The 24,888-nt window shown below is 43.9% G+C and overlaps 1 protein-coding gene across 1 annotated transcript in view; it reads left to right on the forward strand.

The window, feature by feature from the left end:
- Positions 1 to 24,888, forward strand: part of LOC144833745 (uncharacterized) — a 423,204-nt gene that overhangs the window by 44,609 nt on the left and 353,707 nt on the right. The window contains exon 2 of the mRNA XM_078689185.1: positions 4,120 to 4,180. Within this exon, the coding sequence (XP_078545311.1) occupies positions 4,120 to 4,180 (61 nt within the window). The remainder of the gene's footprint in view (positions 1 to 4,119; positions 4,181 to 24,888) is intronic.

Raw genomic sequence — 24,888 nt, forward strand, 5'->3', positions numbered from 1 at the left:
GCCCTGGCACATACCTCACAGTGAGCTACCCAAGACGAAAGGTCAGTTTTCATAGTATTCCACCAAAAATACCTTTGTACTAAGTGAACTGTCTTATGTTTTCCTGGATGTCCTGCCATTGGAGAATCATGACACCAGGAGTATGCTCACTTCTGCAATCCAGTGGTGGGCACATACAATTTATTGTTAACAAACGAAAGCCCATGTTTCATCTTGCGACCCCTTTCTTTCTTGGCCCAGGACAACCATTGTACTGGGGCCTTCATTTGTTTGATCTGGTCCAAAAAGTTTTCCGCTTGTACCACACATATCACCTTTGCGGGTTCTATAATTACCTCTAAGGTTGATTTATCTATGGATTCCCCTATGGTCATTTGTCGAGAAAGGGAGTCTGCCTTCCGGTTTTCTACCCATTGTCTGAAGGTAATGACAAAGTCATACTGAGCATCCACCTCATTTGCCGTTGAGTGAGATGCCGAGCGGTCTTCATATATTGCAGATTCCTATGATCTGAATACACAGTAACCGGAAAAACCGCTCCCCACAAGTGCTGCCTCCATTCCTGAAAGGCTTTTTTGATTGCCGGTAACTCTTTTTCAGCTATGGTGTAGTTTCTTTTGGATATACTTAGTTTTTTAGACAGATAGGCAACAGGATGGAGTTGGCCGGTGACTTGGTCTCTCTGCGACAATATAGCTCCAATGGCTTCATCAGATGCATCCGCCTCTACCACAAAAGGGAACTCTGGTTTGGGATGAGCAAGCACCGGAGCGGATGTGAAAGCCTGCTTGAGATACTCAAAGGCTGCCTCCGCATCACTAGACCATTGGAAAGGAACACCTTTTCTGAGTAGACGTGTCAAAGGGACTGCTACCTGGGAGAATCTGAGAATGAATCTGCGATAATAATTCGCAAAACCCAGAAAACACTGGACGTCTTTCACATTTCTAGGAGTGGACCATGTCTGTACCGCCTGTACGTTTCTCTCAGACATGTGCAAAACCTCCGGGCATAGCATAACTTCCAAAAACTCTACTTCAGTCACCCCAAACTCGCATTTACTTAAATTACAGTATAGACTGTGATCTTGCAACTTCTGTAAAACATTCCTCTCTTGGCTTGTGTGTTTCTCTACTTCCTCGGAATAGATCAAAATGTCGTCTATGTAGACCACCACACAGTCCACATAGTCCTTCAAAACATAGTTTAAAAAATACTGAAATGCCGCCGGGGCGTTACAAATGCCGAACGGCATGACAGTATATTCATAAAGCTCATAACGTGTCTTGAAGGCGGTTTTCCACTCGTCCCCTGCACGTACTCTGACCAAGTGATATGCACCCCTCAAATCAAGTCTGGTGTAAACCCTGGCATTTCTCACTTGATCGAGTAACACAGATATAAGGGGCAAAAGATACCTGTTACGTATAGTGTGTTTGTTTAGCATGCGATAATCCACACACACCCTTAAGTCTCCATTCGCTTTAGCGATAAAAAATAAAGGAGAAGCGGCTGGTGAACGGGAAGGTCTTATGAATCATATCTTTACATAATGATCCAAATACTCCTTTAAATGTTTTGTCTCTGGTACCGACAGAGCATATACCCTACACGATGGAATGGTAGCTCCCTCAACTAGATCTATTCTGCAGTCATACTCTCTGTGGGGAGGCAACCGCTTGGCCTGGGTTTCGCTCAAAACATCTCTGTAGGAGTTGCATTCACTGGGCAGAACATCCTCTTTTTCCACTGCCGTAGCCACTATGTAAGTAATCATTAATGGGGCGGTGTTTTTGGGTTCGTGGGGAGGAAATGGTTTTGGCATTCCTCAGACAAGAACTGCACAGTCTTGGTTTTCCAATCAATGGAAGGGTTGTGGTGGCTCAACCATGGCATTCCCAAAATGACTTCGTATTGGGGGGCTTCGAAGATGTTTAGAGTCAGTTCGTCTCTATTTTACCATGGTCAACCGGAACAGTTAATACCACCACTTCAATTTGTTCTTTATAAGCCCAGACTTCCAAGGTTTGCCATCAACTGCTACTACCTCCTCAGGAGTTTCCCTAGCCACCCGATTCAAGGCAAGACTTGTTACCAACCCACTGTCAATAAAGTTACCTGTAGCTCCCGATCCTATCATTACCAAAACCTGATGATAACCGTGATTACTCTCTAGACTCATGGGAAGTACTATGTGTGATTCTGTATCACTGAGGGCCATAATGGTCAAAGAAGGGATCTTCCAAGTCTTCTCTTTGGTTGACTGATCCCCACAATCTTCAACAGGATTAACCGTTGACAAAGCTATTCTTTTGTTTCTGGACCAACCCCCCATGGTCTTTGGTTTGGCAGGGCATTCCCTCACATAATGACCTTTTTTTGCCACAGTACATGCAGAGTCCTTGCACTCTGCGACTCTCTCTTTCCTCTTTAGATAAAGGGGCTCGAACAGCACCTATTTCCATAGGTTCACTACCTGTCTCAGGGGACAACATGGGCTTGCGAGGAGTCGTTTCTGACCTGTAAAAACCTCTATCCCACTTTCGTCTTTCACCACTTCTCTCTGATAACCTCCCATCTAGTCTTAAAGTTAGATTTATCATGTCGGCACAAGTTACCGGTTGTGGGTCAATTTGGGCTATGATGTCCTTTAACCCTTCTCTTAAACCTTGATAAAACAAGGACATACGCTTCTCTTCAGGCCAAGCAGTTTCGGCCACCAACCTATTAAAGGTAGTTAAGTATGCTACAAGATCATTTCTACCCTGTTTGAGTTCGAGTAACTCCTTATTTGCGCTGAAAGTAGTGGCTCTCCGATCAAAAACTCTCTCAAATTCTGTTCTAAAGGCAGCCCTGATGGGTCACTGATGGAGGATTCCCAAAATAACGTAAATGAAAGCCAGGTTGGAAAGGATAATTGATTCAAGACACCAATGTAACCAGCCCTTTCCAGTGTAATTCAGTTTACTAGAATACTGTAACGTGTGGCAGCAACCACTGCGTCCAGCTTCTTATATGTACAAGAAAACCAAAGTCGAGGGCAACGCATGGCATCCTACCACCACGCTCCCTTCAATGTTGCTAGAACCTCCTTCAGTAATTTTAACCTGGTAACACGTGGCTGCGACCGTCACTGCATTCGGTTAAGCCAAAAAGCCAGAACAGAAGAATCACAAAAGATGGCAACGCGTAGCTGTGACCGCCACCGCGTTCCGTTAAGCCAAAAAGCCAGAACAGAAGAATCACAAAAGACGGCAATGCGTAGCTGCGACCGCCACCGCGTTCCGTTAAACATCCAAACAAAATAATGCTTGTGAACAGACAGTAGCGCGTAGCTCCTAGCCACTACTGCGCTCTGCCTACACAAAATCAGGGAGCAAGTGTTCTTTATCAGGAAAGGCACAGCGGTAAAAAACTGTGGCGGGTGGCGACTTACCACAGCGCTCCGCTTCTGATCTTCTCCTACCGCTTCTCTCCAACGTAGGTCACCGCTTAACCCCAGAACCAGGAAGTAGGCTCAGGGAAGCACTCGATGTCCAAAATGAAGTTGCCGGCATTCATTCAATGCCAATACGGAACCAGGAAACAACAAAATTACGCGCATCCTCCGATGCGCTGTCCACGCCTAAGTACTTCCTTTCCCACAGCATCATGGGAAATGTAGTTCAACTGTATTCAGGCAGGCACGGCTAGGTCAGTCCTCACAAGAACAGTTTTCCATCCATATACCCATAATGATATAGTATGGAAGTCCCTTGACCACCACACATAAGGGTAGTAAGCACTATATAAATGTTGCAATACAATACAATGCAAATAGTACAAATCAAACAAGCTCCCCAAAGCCAGGCTCTCCTTTTGCACTGAAGACCCTTATGTGTTTCGAATAGATGCTGTGACCTTTGTTTCATAGCACTGAGATGCCCCCTCCCAAACCTTTTCCAAGGCACTGGGTTTAAGTGATGTACTGAGACTTTCTATGTGTTAGAGGAAGAAAATGATTAGCAAAATATCTACTAGACTTGATTTGTATGTAGCAGATAAATACAAGATGAAGTGTGGCTACAAAAGTGTATTTATTTACCCTTACTCCTTTGTCACTGTCTTTTTTTTGCTTAGACTTGAAGAGGAAGTTCGTATTCGATTAGAAACCCAAAACAGTTCTGACGTGAAGCAGAAGGTGAGCCCCTGGTCCAGAAATTGCCTTTGCTCTTCCTCTCTTTCACTCTCTTTCACTCTATCCCACTCTTTTTGTCTTTCTTTTACCTCCTGGACTTCACACATTCTTGCTTGCTCTTTCAAGTCATTATGTTGTCATGTTTTATAGCATTAGAGGTGTTGGGAAAACGATATAAATTTAAAATATTTGTACACAGTTTATGTACTGTCAAGTATTCTGCTGGTTAGCAGAATTTAGATCTTGTGTTGTTCATGTAACTCTGCAAATCAGTTACTGACACCTTTCCCCCTTAATGGCATTTCGGCGTTTCCTCAAATTTGGGGCATTATAATATTATCATGTTCGTCTTCTTTCAAATATGGTTTTGCCCACACTGTTGATCTTAGTGCTGCCCTTACTCCTTCTTCTACTTGCTAAGCATAAATCAATTGTGCTTCCCTGGTAAACAGGATGAGGGATCTTAACTTCAGTAATCTGAGCTCTGTTCATAAAATTGCAATTCCTGGTGCAAATGTAAGTGAATACCAGGGAGATTACATTTTTTTTAAACTTTGTTTTATGGATTTTCATACTAGGCAACAAGATTAAAAAATAGCATAACAAGCAGTGCAATGGTCTCATGCACAAGCACTGCATGTTCCACTGGAATATAGCGATAGACATGTACAAAAAGTATTTCCAAACAAGGCAATTTAATGCAACCAGACAATACATTGTAAGAGATACCAGGGCACTCTGTCTAAGCGTCTGAATAAGACTCACAGAAGGGGATTGAACCTTACCACACTTAGCTGTCACATCACCTGGTCACAACAATACACAGCACGTGGACGTCATGCCTCATCCTCCAAGCCAGAATCCAAATCTGAAATCCCCATATCAGTAATTTTGTCTAGGGAGCCTCCCCCATTTCATAACATCTTCTGCAGCCTTGCCATCATTTCGGGAAAGACGCATGTGTTGCTCCTCCGCCTCCCCTCAATCCAGTAAATCCCTCAATCCAGTAAATCCCTAAACCAGAAGGAGTTATGCAGCGGTTTAGTTCTCAGCCATCCAATGGGCACCCTTTATTTAGCTAGCAAAAGTGCAAGCTGGGAGACTCTGTATGGGAATTTTCGCCTGTTACGTTTCTTCACCATACCCTGCAGGTAAGCCCCGGGTGCAAGGGGGATCTTGATGCCAGTGGCTGCCTCGATCCTAGGGACCACCTCTCTCCAAAAATACTTGAATTATAGTACAGGCCCAGGCAAGATGCAGAAAGAAGACCCCCACCACCCCCCACCACCCCACACCATGCACATCTCACTGCCCTAGTGGGATCCATCTTGATGAGTTGATATGTGCGATGCAAATAGTTAAAGTGCTGTAATTTAAACCTGCTATTACAGGACACTGTTCTCGCAAGTTAGGAGGCACGCACCCAGTTCATATCTGTGATGAGTTTCCCAGATCCGCTTCTCATGCTCGCCTGCCCTTATAGGGAGGTTGTATCATGTCCCCCTTAAGATACTTATAAAAGAGAGTAATTATGTTACGTCACTCCCCTCATTGAATTAATCTCCATAAAACCAGTGAGGGCTGTGGTGCCGTTTGTTCCAGTTTATTATAATGCAGGAAGTGGCCTGGTCCCACGCCAAACGCCTCACTGGCCTCTGTGAATGAAAAAACATCTCCCCAAGATATAATTCGCCCGCCTCCTAACAGCCCCTGCTCTTCTCTGATCCATGGACATGTCAGCTTCAATAGCCCGAAACAGTGCCAGGTCCCAGTGCTGCAATTCCCTGTCTAAAGGTGTCCTACGTAGCACCCTCTTGACCACTGTTTCCCATATCGTAGTGGTGTGCCGTACCAAGTAGGGGATAGGGTACTCAGATCGGCCCCCTCACATTAATAATTGAGCCAATGTGTCATTTCCAAGCATGTCTCAGAGCAGCCTCTTTTTCCAATTGTTTGGCTCCACTAACCAACATGTTGCATTATGCAAGTGAGCCACAAAGTAATGTAGTTGCATGTCCGGAAGACCCAGGCCACCATCCTCAATGACCCTTTAAAGAACCAACGGGGCTACCCTACTATGTTGTCCCACCCAGACCAGCGAGATCAGTAGGCTATTCAACTTGCAAAAGAATTGTGACCCAAGAAGGAACAACGAGTTCTGCACTAAGTAGAGGCAGCGGGGAAGAACAAACATCTTGGCTATTGCCGCCCTTTCTATCACTGACAGAGGCAATCTATTCCAGAGCCATATCAGTCTAGCAAGATCCTCACGGACCCTGTCTATGTTCATACGCTGGTAGACGATGTCAATATCGGTAACCATTAAACCAAGGATTGGAAGCTCTAGGTTTCCCAGCAGATCCCCATGTCTGGAAGTTGTTCAAGAGGTTACTCCACAAGTTTCCCAAGACGAAATACCAACATCTTCCTAATATTAACCTGTAGGCCAGAAATCTCGCCGAAGTCCACCAGTAGCCTCATCAGAATTGGCACCCTCCTTCCAGGGGAATGAACGTACATTAATGCGTCATCCACGTATAGAGAGATGACATGGTTGGCAGCACCCACCTCCTGAATACCCCAGAGATCCAATTCTTTGCATAAAAGTACCAACAAGGGTTCAATGGCGATCACGAGTAAGAGTGATGAAAGAGGGCAGCCCTATCAGGTGCCCTATCGTACTAACCAGCCCTTTGATAGTTCACCTCTGATCTTAACACGCATCATTGGGTCCGTGTACAGCAGCTTCACCCAGTCATAGATGATAGGCCCAAACCTCATCCTCCACAGCACCGCCATCAGATAATCCCACTCCACAGTATCAAAAGCTTCTCCAGCTCTATAGATATGAGAGCCATTTCCCGGTCGTCAGCAATGAATTTGTGAAACACATGCTTGAGCCGACAGAGATTATACACTGACTGCGAGCCGGCATGAACCTACATTGGTCTTTATGCATCAGTCCTTGTATGACACCCCCATAGTCTCATCACCAACAACTTACAGAGAACCATAACATCTGAATTAAGCATGGTGAGTGGCCGGTATGAGGAGAGTCTGCTGGGGCCCCCCTGGTTTTAGCATGAGCCAAATTATACCCTCATGGATGGAGGATGGGAGGAGGATCCACCTCACTGTGCCTCTGTAAGAACTTCCAAATATTTCCCCATAAGTTCAGAGGAATAAGTCTAAAGGAATTCAATAGGGAATCCATCCCTACTTGGGGCCTTAGATTTATTAAATTCACTGAGGGCCACTCCCAACCAGGGTGGTATCCCCATCTAGCTCTCACACACACTCTGGTGCCAGGTGTGGCAGACACACCCCTGCAAGAAACATCTCCAGCACTCCCAGACAACCCACCCCTCCTGCTTGGTACACAGTGTGGAGATAAGCCCCAAGGATACAAAGAATTTCCTGCCTGCTTGTCACCAGAGTACCATCTGGGGCACGGAGACACAGGATGGGGGGCTCTAATTCGCACCTAAGGATCCAAGCTAGAACCCTACCAGACGTATCACCCTCCCTTTGCAAACACTGGCGAAACATATTAAGAGTACATTTGTCCTGAGCAGGGTTCTCCAAAGTTTGTCCTGGAGGGCCAGATCCATGCCAGATTTTTAAGATAGCTATATTAATCTAAATGTGGATATGCTAAAAATCTGGCATGGATCTGGCCCTCCAGGACCGACTTTGGTGAACCCTGGTCCAGAGTGTCCCACAGTCCCCTGAAGGGCACGCTGAGCGCTCATCACCATGGCTCACTCCTATGCTGAGTCCAACTCGGAATTATAAAGCTCCACCAGGCATTGCTCTTGCACCTTAATGTTACCCTCCAGTTATCTTCGGACCCCACAGATGCATGTCATTCTCATAACTGCCTTAAGAGTCTTCCTTTCACTAGCTCTGTTGATGGGGTTTCCCCAGTTAGCCTCCAGATAGTCAGTAAGTGTGGTCACTAGTGAGTTCCTGCATACAGCATCCATTAGGAGCTCAAAAGGCATGTGCCAACTTCGAACCAGTCAAGGACCAGCACCTTACCTCAACCGGAGCAACCCTGGCATGTGATCAGAGAGGTACCGCCCCAGGTTAGTAGTCGTGCTCAAACCCACAAGGTCTACACCAGCGCCCAACATGCAGTCCAGTCGGCTATAAGTGTTATGCCTTAGAGAACGGCAGGCTTATTCCCAGCCCTATGGGTGAAGCACTGGCCATCCATCCAAAAACCCCAGATTCCATATGGTTGCAGCAAGTGAGCCAGTCATCAGTGGCTTAGTTCCCAGCCTTGGTGGGTAGCGACCCATTCACCAGCCAAGACACAGCTGAAGTCTCCGGCCCAGATCACAGGAGTCCCCAGACTATCCTCCAATAAGTCCTGCATCCTCTCATAAAAATTCCTTTTATCCATATTGGGGGCCTCCACCCAGTAAAAGCATCCAGACCTGCCTTTCACCCACGAGGCCGATCAGGGGGTATGTCCCATAAACTGATGGAGGGTTAGATGACCGGTGCCCACCAGTAGGACCAGAGGGCAGCCATCAAAAATTGGATCTTGCAGATGGAGGACCTCCAGTAGTACAATGAAGAGAGGAGGAAGCGGGGGGAGCACCAGATCCTAGGTTCACAGCCTATGCTTCCCCAGAAGGCCAGCTCAGCCAATCCCTGGGGCCAGCACTCACCAGAGGGTCCAATCTCACAGCAGGTCCAGCAGGGATCTAGGAATCCCAGCCATAGCAGAGGGGCCATGGTGTTGAGTTCCCTAACCTCCAATTGGAGCTGGGGAACTGCAAGTAAGGAAAGGAGGAAGCACTCCCAATGTATGGCAGTACACTCATTCCACTAATCTCTAAATGGCCACCCAAGTTGTTTCATAAAAGTTTCACATTAGGTTTGTATGTATTCTTGTTGAAGTCAGAATCTTTTTTTGATCAAGGACCCAAGATCCAAGTGGTGAGCCTCAAATGCCTGAGACACCTTGATCACCAGGGACCACCCTGCATCACCAACAAGTAGGAGCCTTAGACAATGCAACTGGCATTAGGCCTCAAGCTCGTTTTACCCCAGCCTCACGGTCTGATCACAGCTGGCACTCCCAGAGGTTCACTGGATCAGCAACGAGGGGAGGGGCGGGCTGCCACCTCCTGATGCAGAATCCGAGCAGGCAGGGCTGGTCCTCTTGAGACTCCAAGTTGTCACAACACAGAAGCCAGGCCCAATGCAGAGAAGCCCAGCGACACCCCACACTCACTTTCCGGGATCCGCCAGCACCTCAGAGCAAAAGGGGAGAGAGGGAGCCTCCTCCGTCCACTCGGACTCAGGACCGCGAAGCCCACGGGTCACCTGCACACGGTCAAGGGAACACCTGTACCACTCAGAAGGGGCCACCCGCCTTGCCTCCCCATACCTCCAGAGGTGCTACTCAGTGTCTGGGCCCGCTCCACCACGTGTGAGGTAGTCCTGTACGGTGAAGGTTGCTAGTGACAGGGCTTTAGCACTGGGACTGAAACGCCACCCAAGTGTTTAGGGGTGCTTCAGGTTCAAGCTTCCAAATGGCTGGTACAGCTTTCAGCTTACAGGTGACAGAATTCCAAAGGGTTAGTACATGGCCATGGGGAGCATCTTAGACCGAACAGAGGCTGTGCCTCCATTCACCGGCCATGTCGTTGTCCATTATCAAAATTAGAGTTAATCTCTGCTGTAGTGGGGAATTCAATTTTCACATAAAGTGCTCTACTGAAACAGCATGATTGAACCTGGCTGAGGTATTTTACGACAGGGGAACTTTAATACCATTACAGCAGTTGTGTTCATTAAAATTTAGTTTGCCCTTACAATAACCCTTTAATGTGCAGCCACTAGGGTCAAAACATTTACTTGTTTCAAGTGAATGAATGAGAAGTTGACAACTGAGTGATCATAAAAAAGGAGAAGAGTTTAGCAGTTTTTTTTATGTCATTTTACCTCACCTCTCCCAATTTGTGTTTTATATTTTTCTATGTGCGTTTTAATACTTTACATCTCAGAGCAAGAGTGTTAAATTGTAAACGTTTTGGCAATTATTCTCTACATATATCCACTCATGAGGCTAGTGGAAATAACTTATTAAACTAGCACAACTAATATAAATTTTCCAGATAATTCTTTTATGATCAATTAATTATTTCAACATGAAATAAAGCATAACCGTTTCAATGAGATATTGAAGGTTTACTATTTCCTATGGGTCCATTTTATTTTCGCAGACTTTATTCCTATGCAGATATCATGTAAGGGGTCTGTAGCGAAGAGTGTAGTAATTAATAAGAAAATTCGGAAAGCAAAAGAGTTTGTGGGATATCAGGAATCTGAAAACAGATTTTCCAGGATTGTTCTTTTGTCTATTTGCCAAATCACATTCAAAGACATCTAGATATTTGGCTTTCACTATGAGATGAAACTTGAATCCATTGATTAACATCGCTTTCTGAATGCAAGTTTTGAAGACGTTCATAGTTCATAGGATCTTGGGTCTTTGATCAAAAAAAGATTCTGACTTCAACAAGAAGACATACAAACCTATTGTGAAGGTCGCATTCATTACTCTTATTACGTTTTCCCACCCAGGTCCCCATGGTTATACAAATTTTCAGTTGAGAGGCAGGCAGTGGTTCATTTTGCAAGTGATTATCCAGATAAATAATCCTACGTCATGGTTCAATATTTTGTGAAGATGAGATAATGAAAGATGATGTGCCCTCTGTATTTCTTTTAGAAGTCCCAGGCAACATGTTCTGGAAAAGAATCTGACAGAAGATTAGCCATACATTTCTGGGGTTTAACAACCTTCTCTCGCTCCAGAATCTGAACCACTTTAAATTAAATCTGCAATGATGACCTTCTGATGTTGTGTAGTTCCTACCAGTCTGTAGGACCTGCACATTATTTGGACAACATAAACTAAGGGCTTGGTGTCAAGACTGATTCCAGACACCCCCACAGGATGTCGGCCTATAGACCAGCTAGCTCACAGTGCCACCATAAGCCCTCTAACCTTACCATGCAGCGAATGGTTTCTGGTAACCACTGAACATGACTACCCTGATCCCCCAGCGACCGTGGAAACAGTAAGGAACCTTTACTCTCAGTCACTCATGCTCACTGGTTCTCAGAGAAATATGCAGCGAATACACAAAGGGACGTTTTCAACCAATGTTATTTTTGCATGAAATACTTGTGCTGCAATAATTAGGAAACAGAAGAAGATAAACATGATTACAAGCACCAAAAGTGTAAATAGTAGGTAGAGTTCTACCATGGTGCAAAAACAGTGGATATATTCAGGCATATAAACAAAGCAGCAATATAGAATATTCTTGCGAGGCAAACCCTACTCTAGATGTACCTAGAGTGTATGTAGATTTAGAGCCAAGAATCCCCTCAAGGGACGATCCAACTCCATTACCTGATGGAAAAGAGTGAAGGACCCCGTCTTGGGTACGAGCTGGACACCCCTCATGAGATGTCAGGTCACTCACTGCGTGGTGATCTCTCAGCATGCACGGTGATCTCTCAGCATGCACAGCACCTCAGTGTCAGTGGAAGTGCCTCCTCTAACAATCTATCAGGATGCTCATCTTTTATAATAGAAATCAGCCTTGCGATGTATGCATAGATTAGTGGTGTTATGGATATCTAGATAGTCTTGTTGCCCTTTGGAGGATGATAGTGCTGACATTTGTACGCACTATAAAATAAGACCTTGTATGTGATGTTTAGGGCATTGTGATAATGTTGCGTGATTCAAAATGTAAAACAAGTTTAGTTTCAGAGAAGCTGATCCAACATTGTTGTGCACGCAAATGTATGCCAAAAGTAGCAGCTTGGAAAATGTGTGTTTGTGAGGACAATGTAAAAAATATACTACGTCGCTAAATGGACACACCTCGGGGATATAACACAGAGTCTCCTTCTGTTCTTGTTTTTTTCCTTTATATCTCTGGCTCTAAAAGAGCTCCTAGTTTAGCAACTTCCCTAACTGCCCAACAGATTGGTACTTAAAAACTCCTTGGGATGATTGAGAGCTCTAGCTGCAATACAAAAAAGATCTGGAGATGGAAACTGACGAGCTAGCATACACAGATGAAATCACTCCTGTCAGCAGTGTCAGCACTTCCACTACTCCAATTGCTCCAAATTGTATCACACCATCTTCTGTCACTAGTAATGTCACTGCTGCTTCGACTTAGGTCCTCATTATGAGTGGCCTTGACCCCAATGTGATAATTGTTTAACCTCTTAAATTCAATGTCCCTGGGGAATTGGGCTAAACTAGGTAACATGCAAATTTGTGTGTTTTCCGCTGTAATATCCACAAATCCCAATATTTTCAATCCATTTTTAACATGTTAAATTTCAGCAGGTATAACTCCAGGGAGTCAGACTTTATCGGAGTAAATAAATGTGAGCAAACTTATAATTGAGACCCCTGTGCAAATAGGTGTTTGCGCTGGGGCTACAATTTACTGGTAACCTTAAATGACAACTTATGTGATGGGTGATGTGCACCTGGTGTGCAGTGTGCCACTGGAGTAGTTGCATCTAGCCAAAAGTAAAAAAGGTCTTCATCTTGTCATGATGGATTTTTCCTTGTTTACTCGCTTTCATACAGGGGTCACTCACCCCAACTTTGGGCCTCATTAGGATGCAGTTTGGACAGTCAACAACAGGCTTCCGGTGGGGATCCGTCTAACATCCAGAAGAGCGTGACCACCCCATTGTGATGTGGCCGGTCAGCCCGCATCAGACCAACCAACACTCAAGGAGCTAATCGGGCTGTCAGTCGGATCATATTCCGTACAACTGTGGATGTATCTGCACAGGAACCGCCATAGGGATTACGATGTCCCTTTCCAACAGCCTATCCCTGGCGGTCCGACTGCCATGGAAAGGCTGTCAGAAAAGGTCTTTGGGGGCCAATAATAGACCCTGTGCCCAGTGGTCCTCTGCTATGAGGCCCGGGATGCACCAGATCATCCATACCCTGTGTGCCAGGCACCATGTGGTGCATGGCACACGATGAATGGACGTTTAAAAATGCCTCTTTTATCTTTGTAGCTTGTGCTCTGGCCCTTTTTGGGCCACAGCACAAGCCGCAATAAAAAAAGCCATGATTCTGACCGCCTGCACGGAGGTAGCATCATAATTTGGCGGGTGGAATCACCGACAACTTGTGGATTGGTCCCAATCCTGCTGCAATGGTGGTCAGATGCTCGTCCAAACGCAATCGTAATTGGGCCCTATTTGTTTGTGAACCAGCACCTGCTTGTTGGCCTTCAGTGAGTGAAAATGTTGGCTCTCTTGGTCTTAGATCATACGCAGATAGAAATCAACACAGGCAGGTGCAATGCCTACTTTGCTACTTGAAGCTCTAGCTTAAACTTCTCAGGGTCCTGTTTAATAAGCCGCAACCAGTGATGGCAGCAACAAAGTTCTTTGAGGGTAATAATGTTGTCGACACTTACTTCCCTAACCACCATATGGGACATCAGTAAGGCACTGCAGAGCAGACACATAGCTGAAAATCAGCTAGCAAAAGAGCTTGTAAAAGATGCAGACATACTTTTGGCTATCCTAAGCTGTTTCTCCAGAGTTGAAGCAGGACAATCTTTCAGGTAGCACCAACCTTTTACACAATCTTTGGTTCTCCATTAATTAAAATAGTTCTCAGCGTACCCAAGTTCGTTTGAAGGGTTCCAGATTGCAAGTCAAAGGAAAGCTTTGTCCTCCTTTGGTAGACACTGCTTCTCAATCTGTTCATAGGGGAGCCTTTCCATCACCCATAGCCACCACTGACTCTAATTATGGGTACATATTTCTAGGGTTGGTGTCAACTTTTCTTCAGTGCGCTGTGAACACCATAAGAGCATAAGTTTCACATGAATATTCTCCATCTCAGAACAGTAAGGTTACACATCTTCAGGAGAAGTAGGCCCACATCTTAATGGTTGGTTCAGTATATGAATAAGCCAGGAGAAATATGGATGCTTCTCGTTAGTAAGAAAGCCATGGAGCTCTGGTTATGGGCCTCAAGCAAAGCAAGAATTGATCTGTTAACAGCTCATATAGCTTGGCACCGGATTACCTTAGTAGAATCACAAAGGGGGAGGTTCAGCTTGAGGATTTATATTGCTTCTTCCTGTGAGGGGCTTTCTGGAAATATATCTGTTTGTAAACACTTTCAACAAAAAGTTCCCATTGTACATCTCTAGTCAGCTTTCTTTACTGGATTCTTTCTCGATTTCCTGAATCTTTCCCCTGCATTATGTTGTGCCTCTTTTGCCCTTACTGCAGAGGGTTATTAAAAACATCTGATGTCATTGTGCTATTTTGATTCTAATTGCACCTGCTTAGGCAAAGATAATCTTCTACTTCTGAGTCTCTTTCCGCCTTGTTACCTTGTGCCCTGGAAAGATATTCTTTCATAGTACAATTAAGAGATTCTGCATCCAAGTCTGGAGACTCTGAATTTACCTACTTTGAACACGCTCTATCTTCCTAGGTATCAAATAGCCTCCATTTAGCCAGACAGCTTTCTACTAAGGCAGTTTACTCTAGTAAATGAGTTATATTTGCTACTTTCAGCCAGAATAGATGCTTGGATCCATTCTGTGTGGTGGAACCCTCATTCTTCAGTTTGGTGCCTTTCTAGCTAATAGAGTTCACATTTTTGACACAGTGAAGGATGATCTCTGCTTTTTCCGCCTGCTTGTTTTACTTTAGCAAGGGCTCTCTTCTCAAACTACTTGTCGTCATTTCCATTCTGCATGGACTTCAGAATCAGTTTGCTCCAGCGTTGTTTTAAGTTGCTCGGTAGGGCTTGCATTTGGTACTTGCATTTTTTAAGGAAATGCTATTCAAACCATTGCATTGCTGCCCACTAAAATATCTTTCCCCCTTGTACACTCTTTAGTCAGTCGAGTGGGTGAACTTCAAGAATTCATCATCTGCACCCTTCACCACATTTTTGAGATATAAAGAGGTTTATTATGAGTGCCCTGGTTTGGCTTTCTTAATACCACATCGACCACCACCCATTGGCATTTTCTATACTGAGTGTACCGCTAACCCTACAGGCAGGGCCTTACAGATGAAACAATGAGATTCCCCATAGAAATAAGGAATTACTTTGCAACTGAGATTTCTGGTTATTATTACTCTGGTAGTTCATGATTTACCCTGTAATTTCAACAAAAGATGTACCACTTCCCTCATACATTCTTGGAGACAGTAATTTATTTGAGAAGCGTTCCTTTTCAGACCATTTTAAAAGTCAGCTATTTGGTCCTCTAGCCACTCCTTCTCAAACCACATTTGTCTTATATGGGAAGATTAAGAAAATCTCTTTTCAGTAGAGCGGTGTTGCAGTCGTTCTTATTGAATTTTTTTCTGGATATCCTAAACCCTACTCCTTCAAGAATACTCATGGAGTAGTTCACTTAAGAAATCTTCAGCATCGCTTATCCATTAGAAGAACAAGTTACTTATTATCAGTCACATTCTATCTGATGGGTACAATAGTCCCCCCAGATTTCTTAAGACCATCCCACCTCCCCTCTTGAGAATTTTTTTAATTGTCATTATGACTGGTTCCTATTAGCTTTGTCCTCTATATCACTTTGGTACTGATGATGTGGAAAAAGGAAACAAGCATTGGCATAGCCAATAGTTCTCGCCTTTGGGACCTTATGTATTTAGCCAGAACTTTTGGCTATGTTGTAGAGCATTGTGGCTGCTGTGCATTATGTTGAAAACTTATAATAAAAAGTGTTAAGCACTTTTGTTACCTTTATACAAACAAAGGCAACATTATATGCAACTGAAAAACCTGATTAAAAGAAGATTTTAACATAAAAATTGTCTTCTACTTTTTTGTGCTTGCACTGCTGGCAACTACTTCCTGCCTGTTCTAAGGCTTGTTTATTAGAATTTTTTTGTTATGGGGGAGCGGGACATAAATAAAGGGGGAGTGGATGTTTGAAAACAGTAATTTAATTAGAACAGGAGCAGTGGACAGACACTAGGGGAGAATCAACAGATGCCAGATACCAAGGGCAGACTGACTTGATACTTAGGTGGTGCACTGATGCAAAATGGTGGTGGTGAATGATGTTCGGTGCTCAGATGGTGACACTATATGGTGTGGATTGGAGATACGTTGTGGATTGTGGAGTTTTGGAGTTGAAATATGTTGTTTGGTGTGTAATTATGCTGGGTGTATTGGACATGTGTGGAGTTGAATTGTGTGGCCTGGAACTGTGGTGTTCTGTGAAATTTTGCTTAGTGATATTGTGTCATGGTGTGGAGTGCATTTTGCATTAAGTGCAGTGTAATTGTGTAGCATATAATTATGTGGCACTGAGTGGTATTGCGTGGAGTGTATATTGCATTCAGTAGAGTGTAATTATGTGGTGTGTAATTATATGGCACTGAGTGGTATTATGTGGAGTGTATTTATGTTGCATTGAGTAGAGTGTAATTGTGTGGCGTGTACTTATGTGGCACTGAGTGGTATTATTTGGAGTGTATGTTGCATGGAGTGCAGTGTAATTATGTAGCATATAATTATGTGGCAATGTGTGGTATTTGGAGTGTATGTTGCATTGAGTGCAGTGTAATTATGTGGCACTGAGTGGTATTTGGAGTGTATCTTGCATTGTGGGCAGTGTAATTATGTAGCATATAATTATGTGGCACTGAGTGGTATTGTGTGGAGTGTATGTTGTATCCAGTAAAGTGTAATTGTGTGGCGTGCAATTATGTGGCACTGAGTGGTATTGTTTGGAGTGTATGTTGCATTGAGTGTAGTGTAATTATGTAGCATACAATAAGGTGGCACTGAGTAATATTGTGTGGAGTGTGTGTTGCATTCAGTAGAGTTTAATTATTTGGCGTGTAATTATGTGGCACTGAGTGGTATTTGGAGTGTATGTTGCATTGAGTGCAGTGTAATTATGTGGTGTGTAATTATGTGGCTCTGAGTGGTATTTGGAGTGTAAGTTGCATTGAGTGCAGAGTAATTATGTGACATGTAACTATGTGGCACTGAGTGGGATTTGGAGTGTATGTTGCATTGAGTGCAGTGTAATTATGTGGCATGTAATTATGTGGCACTGAGTGGTATTTGGAGTGTATGTTGCATTGAGGGCAGTGTAATTATGTGACATGTAATTATGTGGCACTTAGTGGTATTTGGAGTGTATGTTGCATTGAGTGCAGTGTAATTATGTGGCATGTAACTATGAGGCATTGAGTGGTATTTGGACTGTATGTTGCATTGAGTGCAGTGTAATTATGTGGCGTGTAACTATGTGGCACTGAGTGGTATTTGGAGTGTATGTTACATTGACTGCAGTGTAATTATGTGCCGTGTAATTGTGTGGCACTGAGTGGTATTTGGAGTGTATGTTGCATTGAGTGCATTGTAATTATGTAGCATATAATTATGTGGCACTGAGTGGTATTTGGAGTGTATGTTGCATTGAGTGCAGTGTAATTATGAGGTGTGTAATTATGTGGCACTGAGTGGTATTTGGAGTGTGTGTTGCAATGAGTGCAGTGTAATTATGTGGCATGTAACTATGTGGCACTGAGTGGTATTTGGAGTGTATGTTGCGTTGAGTGCACTGTAATAATGTGGCGTGTAACTATGTGGCACTGAGTGGGATTTGGAGTGTATGTTGGATTGAGTGCAGTGTAATTACGTGGCCTGTAATTATGTGGCACTGCATGGTTTAGGAGTATACGTTGCATTGTGTGCAGTGTAATTATGTGGCGTTTAATTATGTGGCACTGAGTGGTATTGTGTGGAGTGTATTTTGTATTCAGTAGAGTAATTGCGTGGCATGTAATTATGTGGCACTGAGTGGTATTGTTTGGAGTGTATGTTGCATTGAGTGCAGTGTAATTATGTAGCATATAATTATGTGGCACTGAGTGGTATTGTGTGGAGTGTGTGTTGCATTCAGTATAGTTTAATTATGTGGTGTGTAATTATGTGGCACTGAGTGGTATTTAGAGTGTATGTTGCATTGTGTGCAGTGTAATTATGTGGCGTGTAATTATGTGGCACTAAGTCGGACTTGGAGTGTATATTGCATTGAGTGCAGTGTAATTATGTGGTATGTAATTATGTGGCAATGAGTGGTATTTGGAGTGTATGTTGCATTGAGTGCAGTGTAATTATGTGGCGTGTAATTATGTGGCACTGAGTGGTATTTGGAGTGTATGTTGCATTGAGTGCAGTGTAATTATGTGGCATGTAAATATGTGGCACTCAGTGGTATTTGGAGTGTATGTTGCATTAAGTGCAATGTAATTATTTGGCATGTAATTATGTGGCACTGAGTGGTATTTGGAGTGTATGTTGGGTTGAGCGCAGTGTAATTATGTAGCATACAATTATGTGGCAATGAGTGGTATTGTGTGGAGTGTATGTTGTATACAGTAGAGTGTAATTATGTGGCGTGTAACTATGTGGCACTGAGTGGGATTTGGAGTGTATGTTGCATTGAGTGCAGTGTAATTATGTGGCGGGTAGTTATGTGGCACTGAGTGGTATTTAGAGTGTATGTTGCATTGAGTGCAGTGTAATAATGTGGCATGCAATTATGTGGCACTCAGTGGTGTTGTGTGGAGTGTGTGTTGCATTCAGTGGAGTGTAATTATGTGGCGTGTAATTATGTGGCACTGTGTGGTTTTGTTTGGAGTGTATGTTGCATTGAGTGCAGTGTAATTATGTGGCTTGTATTTATGTGGCACTGAGTGGTATTGTGTGGAGTGTATGTTGTATTCAGTAGAGTAATTGCGTGGCGTGTAATTATGTGGCACTGAGTGGTATTGTTTAAAGTAAATGTTGCATTGAGTGCAGTGTAATTATGTAGCACTGAGTGGTACTGTGTGGAGTGTGTGTTGCATTCAGTAGAGTGTAATTATGTGTCATGTAATTATGTGGCACTGAGTGGTATTTGGAGTGTATGTTGCATTGAGTGCAGTGTAATTATGTGGCATGTAATTATGTGGCACTGAGTGGTATTTGCAGTATATGTTGCATTGACTGCAATGTAATTATGTGGTGTGTATTTATGTGGCACCGAGTGGTATTTGGAATGTATGTTGCATTGAGTGCTGTGTAATTATGTGGCGTGTAACTATGTGGTACTGAGTGGGATTTGGAGTGTATGTTGTATTGAGTGCTGTATAGTTAAGTGGCGTGTAACTATGTGGCACTGAGTGGTATTTGGAGTGTATGTTGGATTGAGTGCAGTGCAATTATGTGGCATGTAATTATATGGCACTGAGTGGTATTTGGAGTGTGGGTTGCATTGAGTGCAGTTTAATTATGTGGCACTGAGTGGTATTTGGAGTGTATGTTGCAATGAGTGTAGTTTAATTATGTGGCGTGTAATTATGTGGCACAGTGGTATTTGGAGTGTATGTTGCATTGAGCGCGGTGTAATTATGTAGCATATAATTATGTGGCACTGAGTGGTATTGTGTTGAGTGTATGTTGTATTCAGTAGAGTGTAATTGTGTGGCATGTAATTATGTGGCACTGAGTGGTATTGTTTAGAGTGTATGTTGCATTGAGTGCAGTGTAAATATGTAGCATACAATTATGTGGCACTGAGTGGTATTGTGTGGAGTGTGTGTTGCATTCAGTAGAGTGTAATTATGCGGGATGTAATTATGTGGCACTGAGTGGTATTTGGAGTGTATGTTGCATTGAATGCAGTGTAATTATGTGGCATATAATTATGTGGCACTGAGTGGTATTGTGTGGAGTGTGTGTTGCATTCAGTAGAGTTTAATTATGTGGTGTGTAATTATGTGGCACTGAGTGGTATTTAGAGTGTATGTTGCATTGTGTGCAGTGTAATTATATGGCGTGTAATTATGTGGCACTAAGTCGGACTTGGAGTGTATATTGCATTGAGTGCAGTGTAATTATGTGGTATGTAATTATGTGGCAATGAGTGGTATTTGGAGTGTATGTTGCATTGAGTGCAGTGTAATTATGTGGCGTGTAATTATGTGGCACTGAGTGGTATTTGGAGTGTATGTTGCATTGAGTGCAGTGTAATTATGTGGCATGTAAATATGTGGCACTCAGTGGTATTTGGAGTGTATGTTGCATTAAGTGCAATGTAATTATTTGGCATGTAATTATGTGGCACTGAGTGGTATTTGGAGTGTATGTTGGGTTGAGCGCAGTGTAATTATGTAGCATACAATTATGTGGCAATGAGTGGTATTGTGTGGAGTGTATGTTGTATACAGTAGAGTGTAATTATGTGGCGTGTAACTATGTGGCACTGAGTGGGATTTGGAGTGTATGTTGCATTGAGTGCAGTGTAATTATGTGGCGGGTAGTTATGTGGCACTGAGTGGTATTTAGAGTGTATGTTGCATTGAGTGCAGTGTAATAATGTGGCATGCAATTATGTGGCACTCAGTGGTGTTGTGTGGAGTGTGTGTTGCATTCAGTGGAGTGTAATTATGTGGCGTGTAATTATGTGGCACTGTGTGGTTTTGTTTGGAGTGTATGTTGCATTGAGTGCAGTGTAATTATGTGGCTTGTATTTATGTGGCACTGAGTGGTATTGTGTGGAGTGTATGTTGTATTCAGTAGAGTAATTGCGTGGCGTGTAATTATGTGGCACTGAGTGGTATTGTTTAAAGTAAATGTTGCATTGAGTGCAGTGTAATTATGTAGCACTGAGTGGTACTGTGTGGAGTGTGTGTTGCATTCAGTAGAGTGTAATTATGTGTCATGTAATTATGTGGCACTGAGTGGTATTTGGAGTGTATGTTGCATTGAGTGCAGTGTAATTATGTGGCATGTAATTATGTGGCACTGAGTGGTATTTGCAGTATATGTTGCATTGACTGCAATGTAATTATGTGGTGTGTATTTATGTGGCACCGAGTGGTATTTGGAATGTATGTTGCATTGAGTGCTGTGTAATTATGTGGCGTGTAACTATGTGGTACTGAGTGGGATTTGGAGTGTATGTTGTATTGAGTGCTGTATAGTTAAGTGGCGTGTAACTATGTGGCACTGAGTGGTATTTGGAGTGTATGTTGGATTGAGTGCAGTGCAATTATGTGGCATGTAATTATATGGCACTGAGTGGTATTTGGAGTGTGGGTTGCATTGAGTGCAGTGTAATTATGTGGCACTGAGTGGTATTTGGAGTGTATGTTGCATTGAGTGCAGTTTAATTATGTGGCGTGTAATTATGTGGCACAGTGGTATTTGGAGTGTATGTTGCATTGAGCGCGGTGTAATTATGTAGCATATAATTATGTGGCACTGAGTGGTATTGTGTTGAGTGTATGTTGTATTCAGTAGAGTGTAATTGTGTGGCATGTAATTATGTGGCACTGAGTGGTATTGTTTGGAGTGTATGTTGCATTGAGTGCAGTGTAAATATGTAGCATACAATTATGTGGCACTGAGTGGTATTGTGTGGAGTGTGTGTTGCATTCAGTAGAGTGTAATTATGTGGGATGTAATTATGTGGCACTGAGTGGTATTTGGAGTGTATGTTGCATTGAATGCAGTGTAATTATGTGGCATGTAACTATGTGGCACTGAGTGGTATTTGGAGTGTATGTTTCATTGAGTGCAGTCTAAGCAATAGTTTACTTTGTCTCATCTGTTTGACATTCACAACTCCTGAAGAAGGCAGGCTTCATCTTTGCACCGGGTTCTGGTCACATCCAGGCTCAAGGGTTTTAAGTACCTTGAACTCATAAAGGCAACAGCAACAAAAATAGCACATTCAGACTTTGCTCAAAAGTAAAATGTCACAAACTACCTTCTAGAGATGACGAAATAAATATATAAATGCTTACTTTCCACTCTGTAAAGGCTGTAACCAGTTTGTCCAGCGACGTGTTCACACCTAATCTATGACAACAATGAGTCAATGCCCAAATCCATATTACACATGTTGTTAAAAGTCTCTGTCAAACTAAAGTCACCCAAAGGTTAATGTTGGCACCACTTCGGCCAAAGAAGGGATATAACAAGCTGGCGCGCCAGCAGGCGTGCGCCTCGCAGCAGGGGGAGGGGAGAGAGGAGGGGGCCTGTGCGATTAACTTGCGGGAGGGAGCGGCTGGCGAGGCAATAATTGCTGTCATATGCCAGCCGCTCGCTCCCGCGAGTAAATCGCCAAACGTGCTGGCGTTGCAATAGAAAGCACTGCAACGTGTGCACGTTTTTGGGGAGAAAAGCTCATCGACGACATGAGGTCCTCTCCTAAGCAGCGCCTCGCAGCAGGGGGCGGGGAGAGAGGAGGGGGCCTGTGCGATTAACTTGCGGGAGGGAGCGGCTGGCGAGGCAATAATTGCTGTCATATGCCAGCCGCTCGCTCCCGCGAGTAAATCGCCAAACGTGCGGGCGTTGCAATAGAAAGCAATGCAACGTGTGCACGTTTTTGGGGAGAAAAGCTCATCGACGACATGAGGTCTTCTCCTAAGCAGCGCATGTGCGGCGTAGGCGAGACCTAAAAAAGTAACTGGCCTCAGCAATAGCAGAGTGCCCTTTCTATGCTGTACTTTTTATCCGAGTAGAGTTGTGAGGCTCTGTTGCTAATGTCGAAGGGTGCCGTCTGGTGTCAGGGGAAACATCCGTTACAACGCGGATGTTTCCCCGCGGTGCTGTTACGACGCGTCCGGAACAATGCAAGTCGTTACCACGACTTGCGCTGGAGGGCGCTAGAAGATTAAAAATAGTAAATTTACTATTCCAACACCTTCCCTAGTGTCCACGGGGACTGGTGTTAGAATAGTAAATTATACTATTCGACATCCGCGCCCCCAACGCAAGTCGTGCTAACGACTTGCGTTGTAAGGGACGCGTTGTAACAGCACGCGTTGTGACGGTACGCGTTGTACCATCATACATCCGGTGTCAGTGTTGGAGTACTGCTACTGAAATTGTGCTGAATCCAGTCTGTTGACCATAAAGGGATCATTTTAAAGAATCTACCAGAGCTATCCTACCCATCAGAATATTACATTTGCTGTATCTTGGGTAAGGGGCCAGGTAGAAAAATAATTAAACCACAATTATTAATAGTAATTCAAAATCCAATTCCATGGTGAAGTCGGATTTTTAATAAATATTGGGGAAAAATAACTTTGAGAAAGTTGTCCTTTATCTGCTTGAACAGCCAGCTCTCAGCCTGTGCACAAGCCTTGAATAGGTGTGAAAAAGGTGTGAAATGACTCCTGGGAGCAAACAGTTGGCTGACCTGGATGGGCAGAGAAGACTCCACTGATTTTGCACAGTGGGGGTTCTGGGCCTCCTTTGGACAGCACAGTGTCAAAACCAGTTTGGCAGTTATGTTGAGCACATGGAACACTTGTGGCAAACTTGGAAGAAGAGAGAACAGAATGCCAAGTCAATTCTTGTGGATCCACTGTCTGGTAACTGGAGGCCCCTGTGTTTATCCTACCAGACTTCTGTCTCTGGGTTTTATTGTAGCTAGAATGCCTGCTTTACATTGGATCTTACTGCTGGATGTGGGAGAAGGCTAGGATCACCATAGTACACTTCCCACTCCTCCCCCAGACCTCGGAGCCTAGGTTTAGTGTGGCTCATGATTTTCATTGTCTTAAAAATGCATGACACATGCCATTTTTGGCCTCTTTGCAGTAAGGCAAACAGCAACTACTGGAACAGTGGGTAGGATTGTCCCCGGGAACTTTTACACCCAATGCTTAGGGCTTGTCCAGGAGTCACCCCAAATCCCTAGCTTGTTCCAGGCATAAATGTTCTACATGAGCGGCAGCTTCCTCACACAAAGGGAAGGTTTCTCAATGAAAGCAGTAGCGACCATCTGCAACTGCCGCTTTGAGAAATCTCACTGGGAGGTGGGCTGGAGTAGAATTTTCCCATTCTCGCTCGCCAACTTAACGTTGGGTAGTACAAGTGAGGAAAAAAACTCCATTCGCTATGTGGAGCGTGGAGTGGGAAAAACTCAGCGAGTGGAGTGGAATTTCACGCCCAGTCCTAATACCCAGGACAAAGAAGAAGATTCCAAAGGTCAGTTAGTTGGCTGAACTCCTTTGTTGCTACAGGGAGACAAGAAGCTACTGGAGGCCTTTTCCTCAACGTATGCAGCTGACCAGTGGCAACTGGACCTGGGCTGGACCCTGCTTTTGGCCTCTGCTTGACACAATGTGGGTCTCTAAGTGCTTCCTTGAGGTCCTTGGCACTTTAGAAGTGTACCCATGTGGTGGAGGGGGACAGCAGACTAATGGGCCGATTTAGACTTTTGGTGGATGGGGTTTTACTCAATCAGGGTGATGGAGTAAAGTGCTTGCCACATTCTGGCATGTCCACTGGCCCAGTGGACATCTTCATCAATATGATGGAGCTGCATGGCAAACGTACAATGTTTTTTTATTTTCCAAAACAGAAACCCAAAACAATGCCCCCCTGGCCATGACGGACAATGAAACTGTCCATGTGTTTGCCCACTCTAAATCGGATGTGTGGCCACATGGCCAAACCTTCAAGGACCAATACCCAAAAGAGGCTTATTTCAGCAGCGGAGATGGTTTAATGTCTGCCGTTGGCATAGTGAAGATCCCTTAATATGCAACTCCTGTCAAAGGTGCTCCAAGTGCTGCCCCCACCTTGAACAAATGGAATCAAAGTC

The sequence above is a fragment of the Lissotriton helveticus genome, chromosome 1_1 (genome assembly GCF_964261635.1).
Source record: "Lissotriton helveticus chromosome 1_1, aLisHel1.1, whole genome shotgun sequence".
NCBI classification, from domain to species: domain Eukaryota; kingdom Metazoa; phylum Chordata; class Amphibia; order Caudata; family Salamandridae; genus Lissotriton; species Lissotriton helveticus.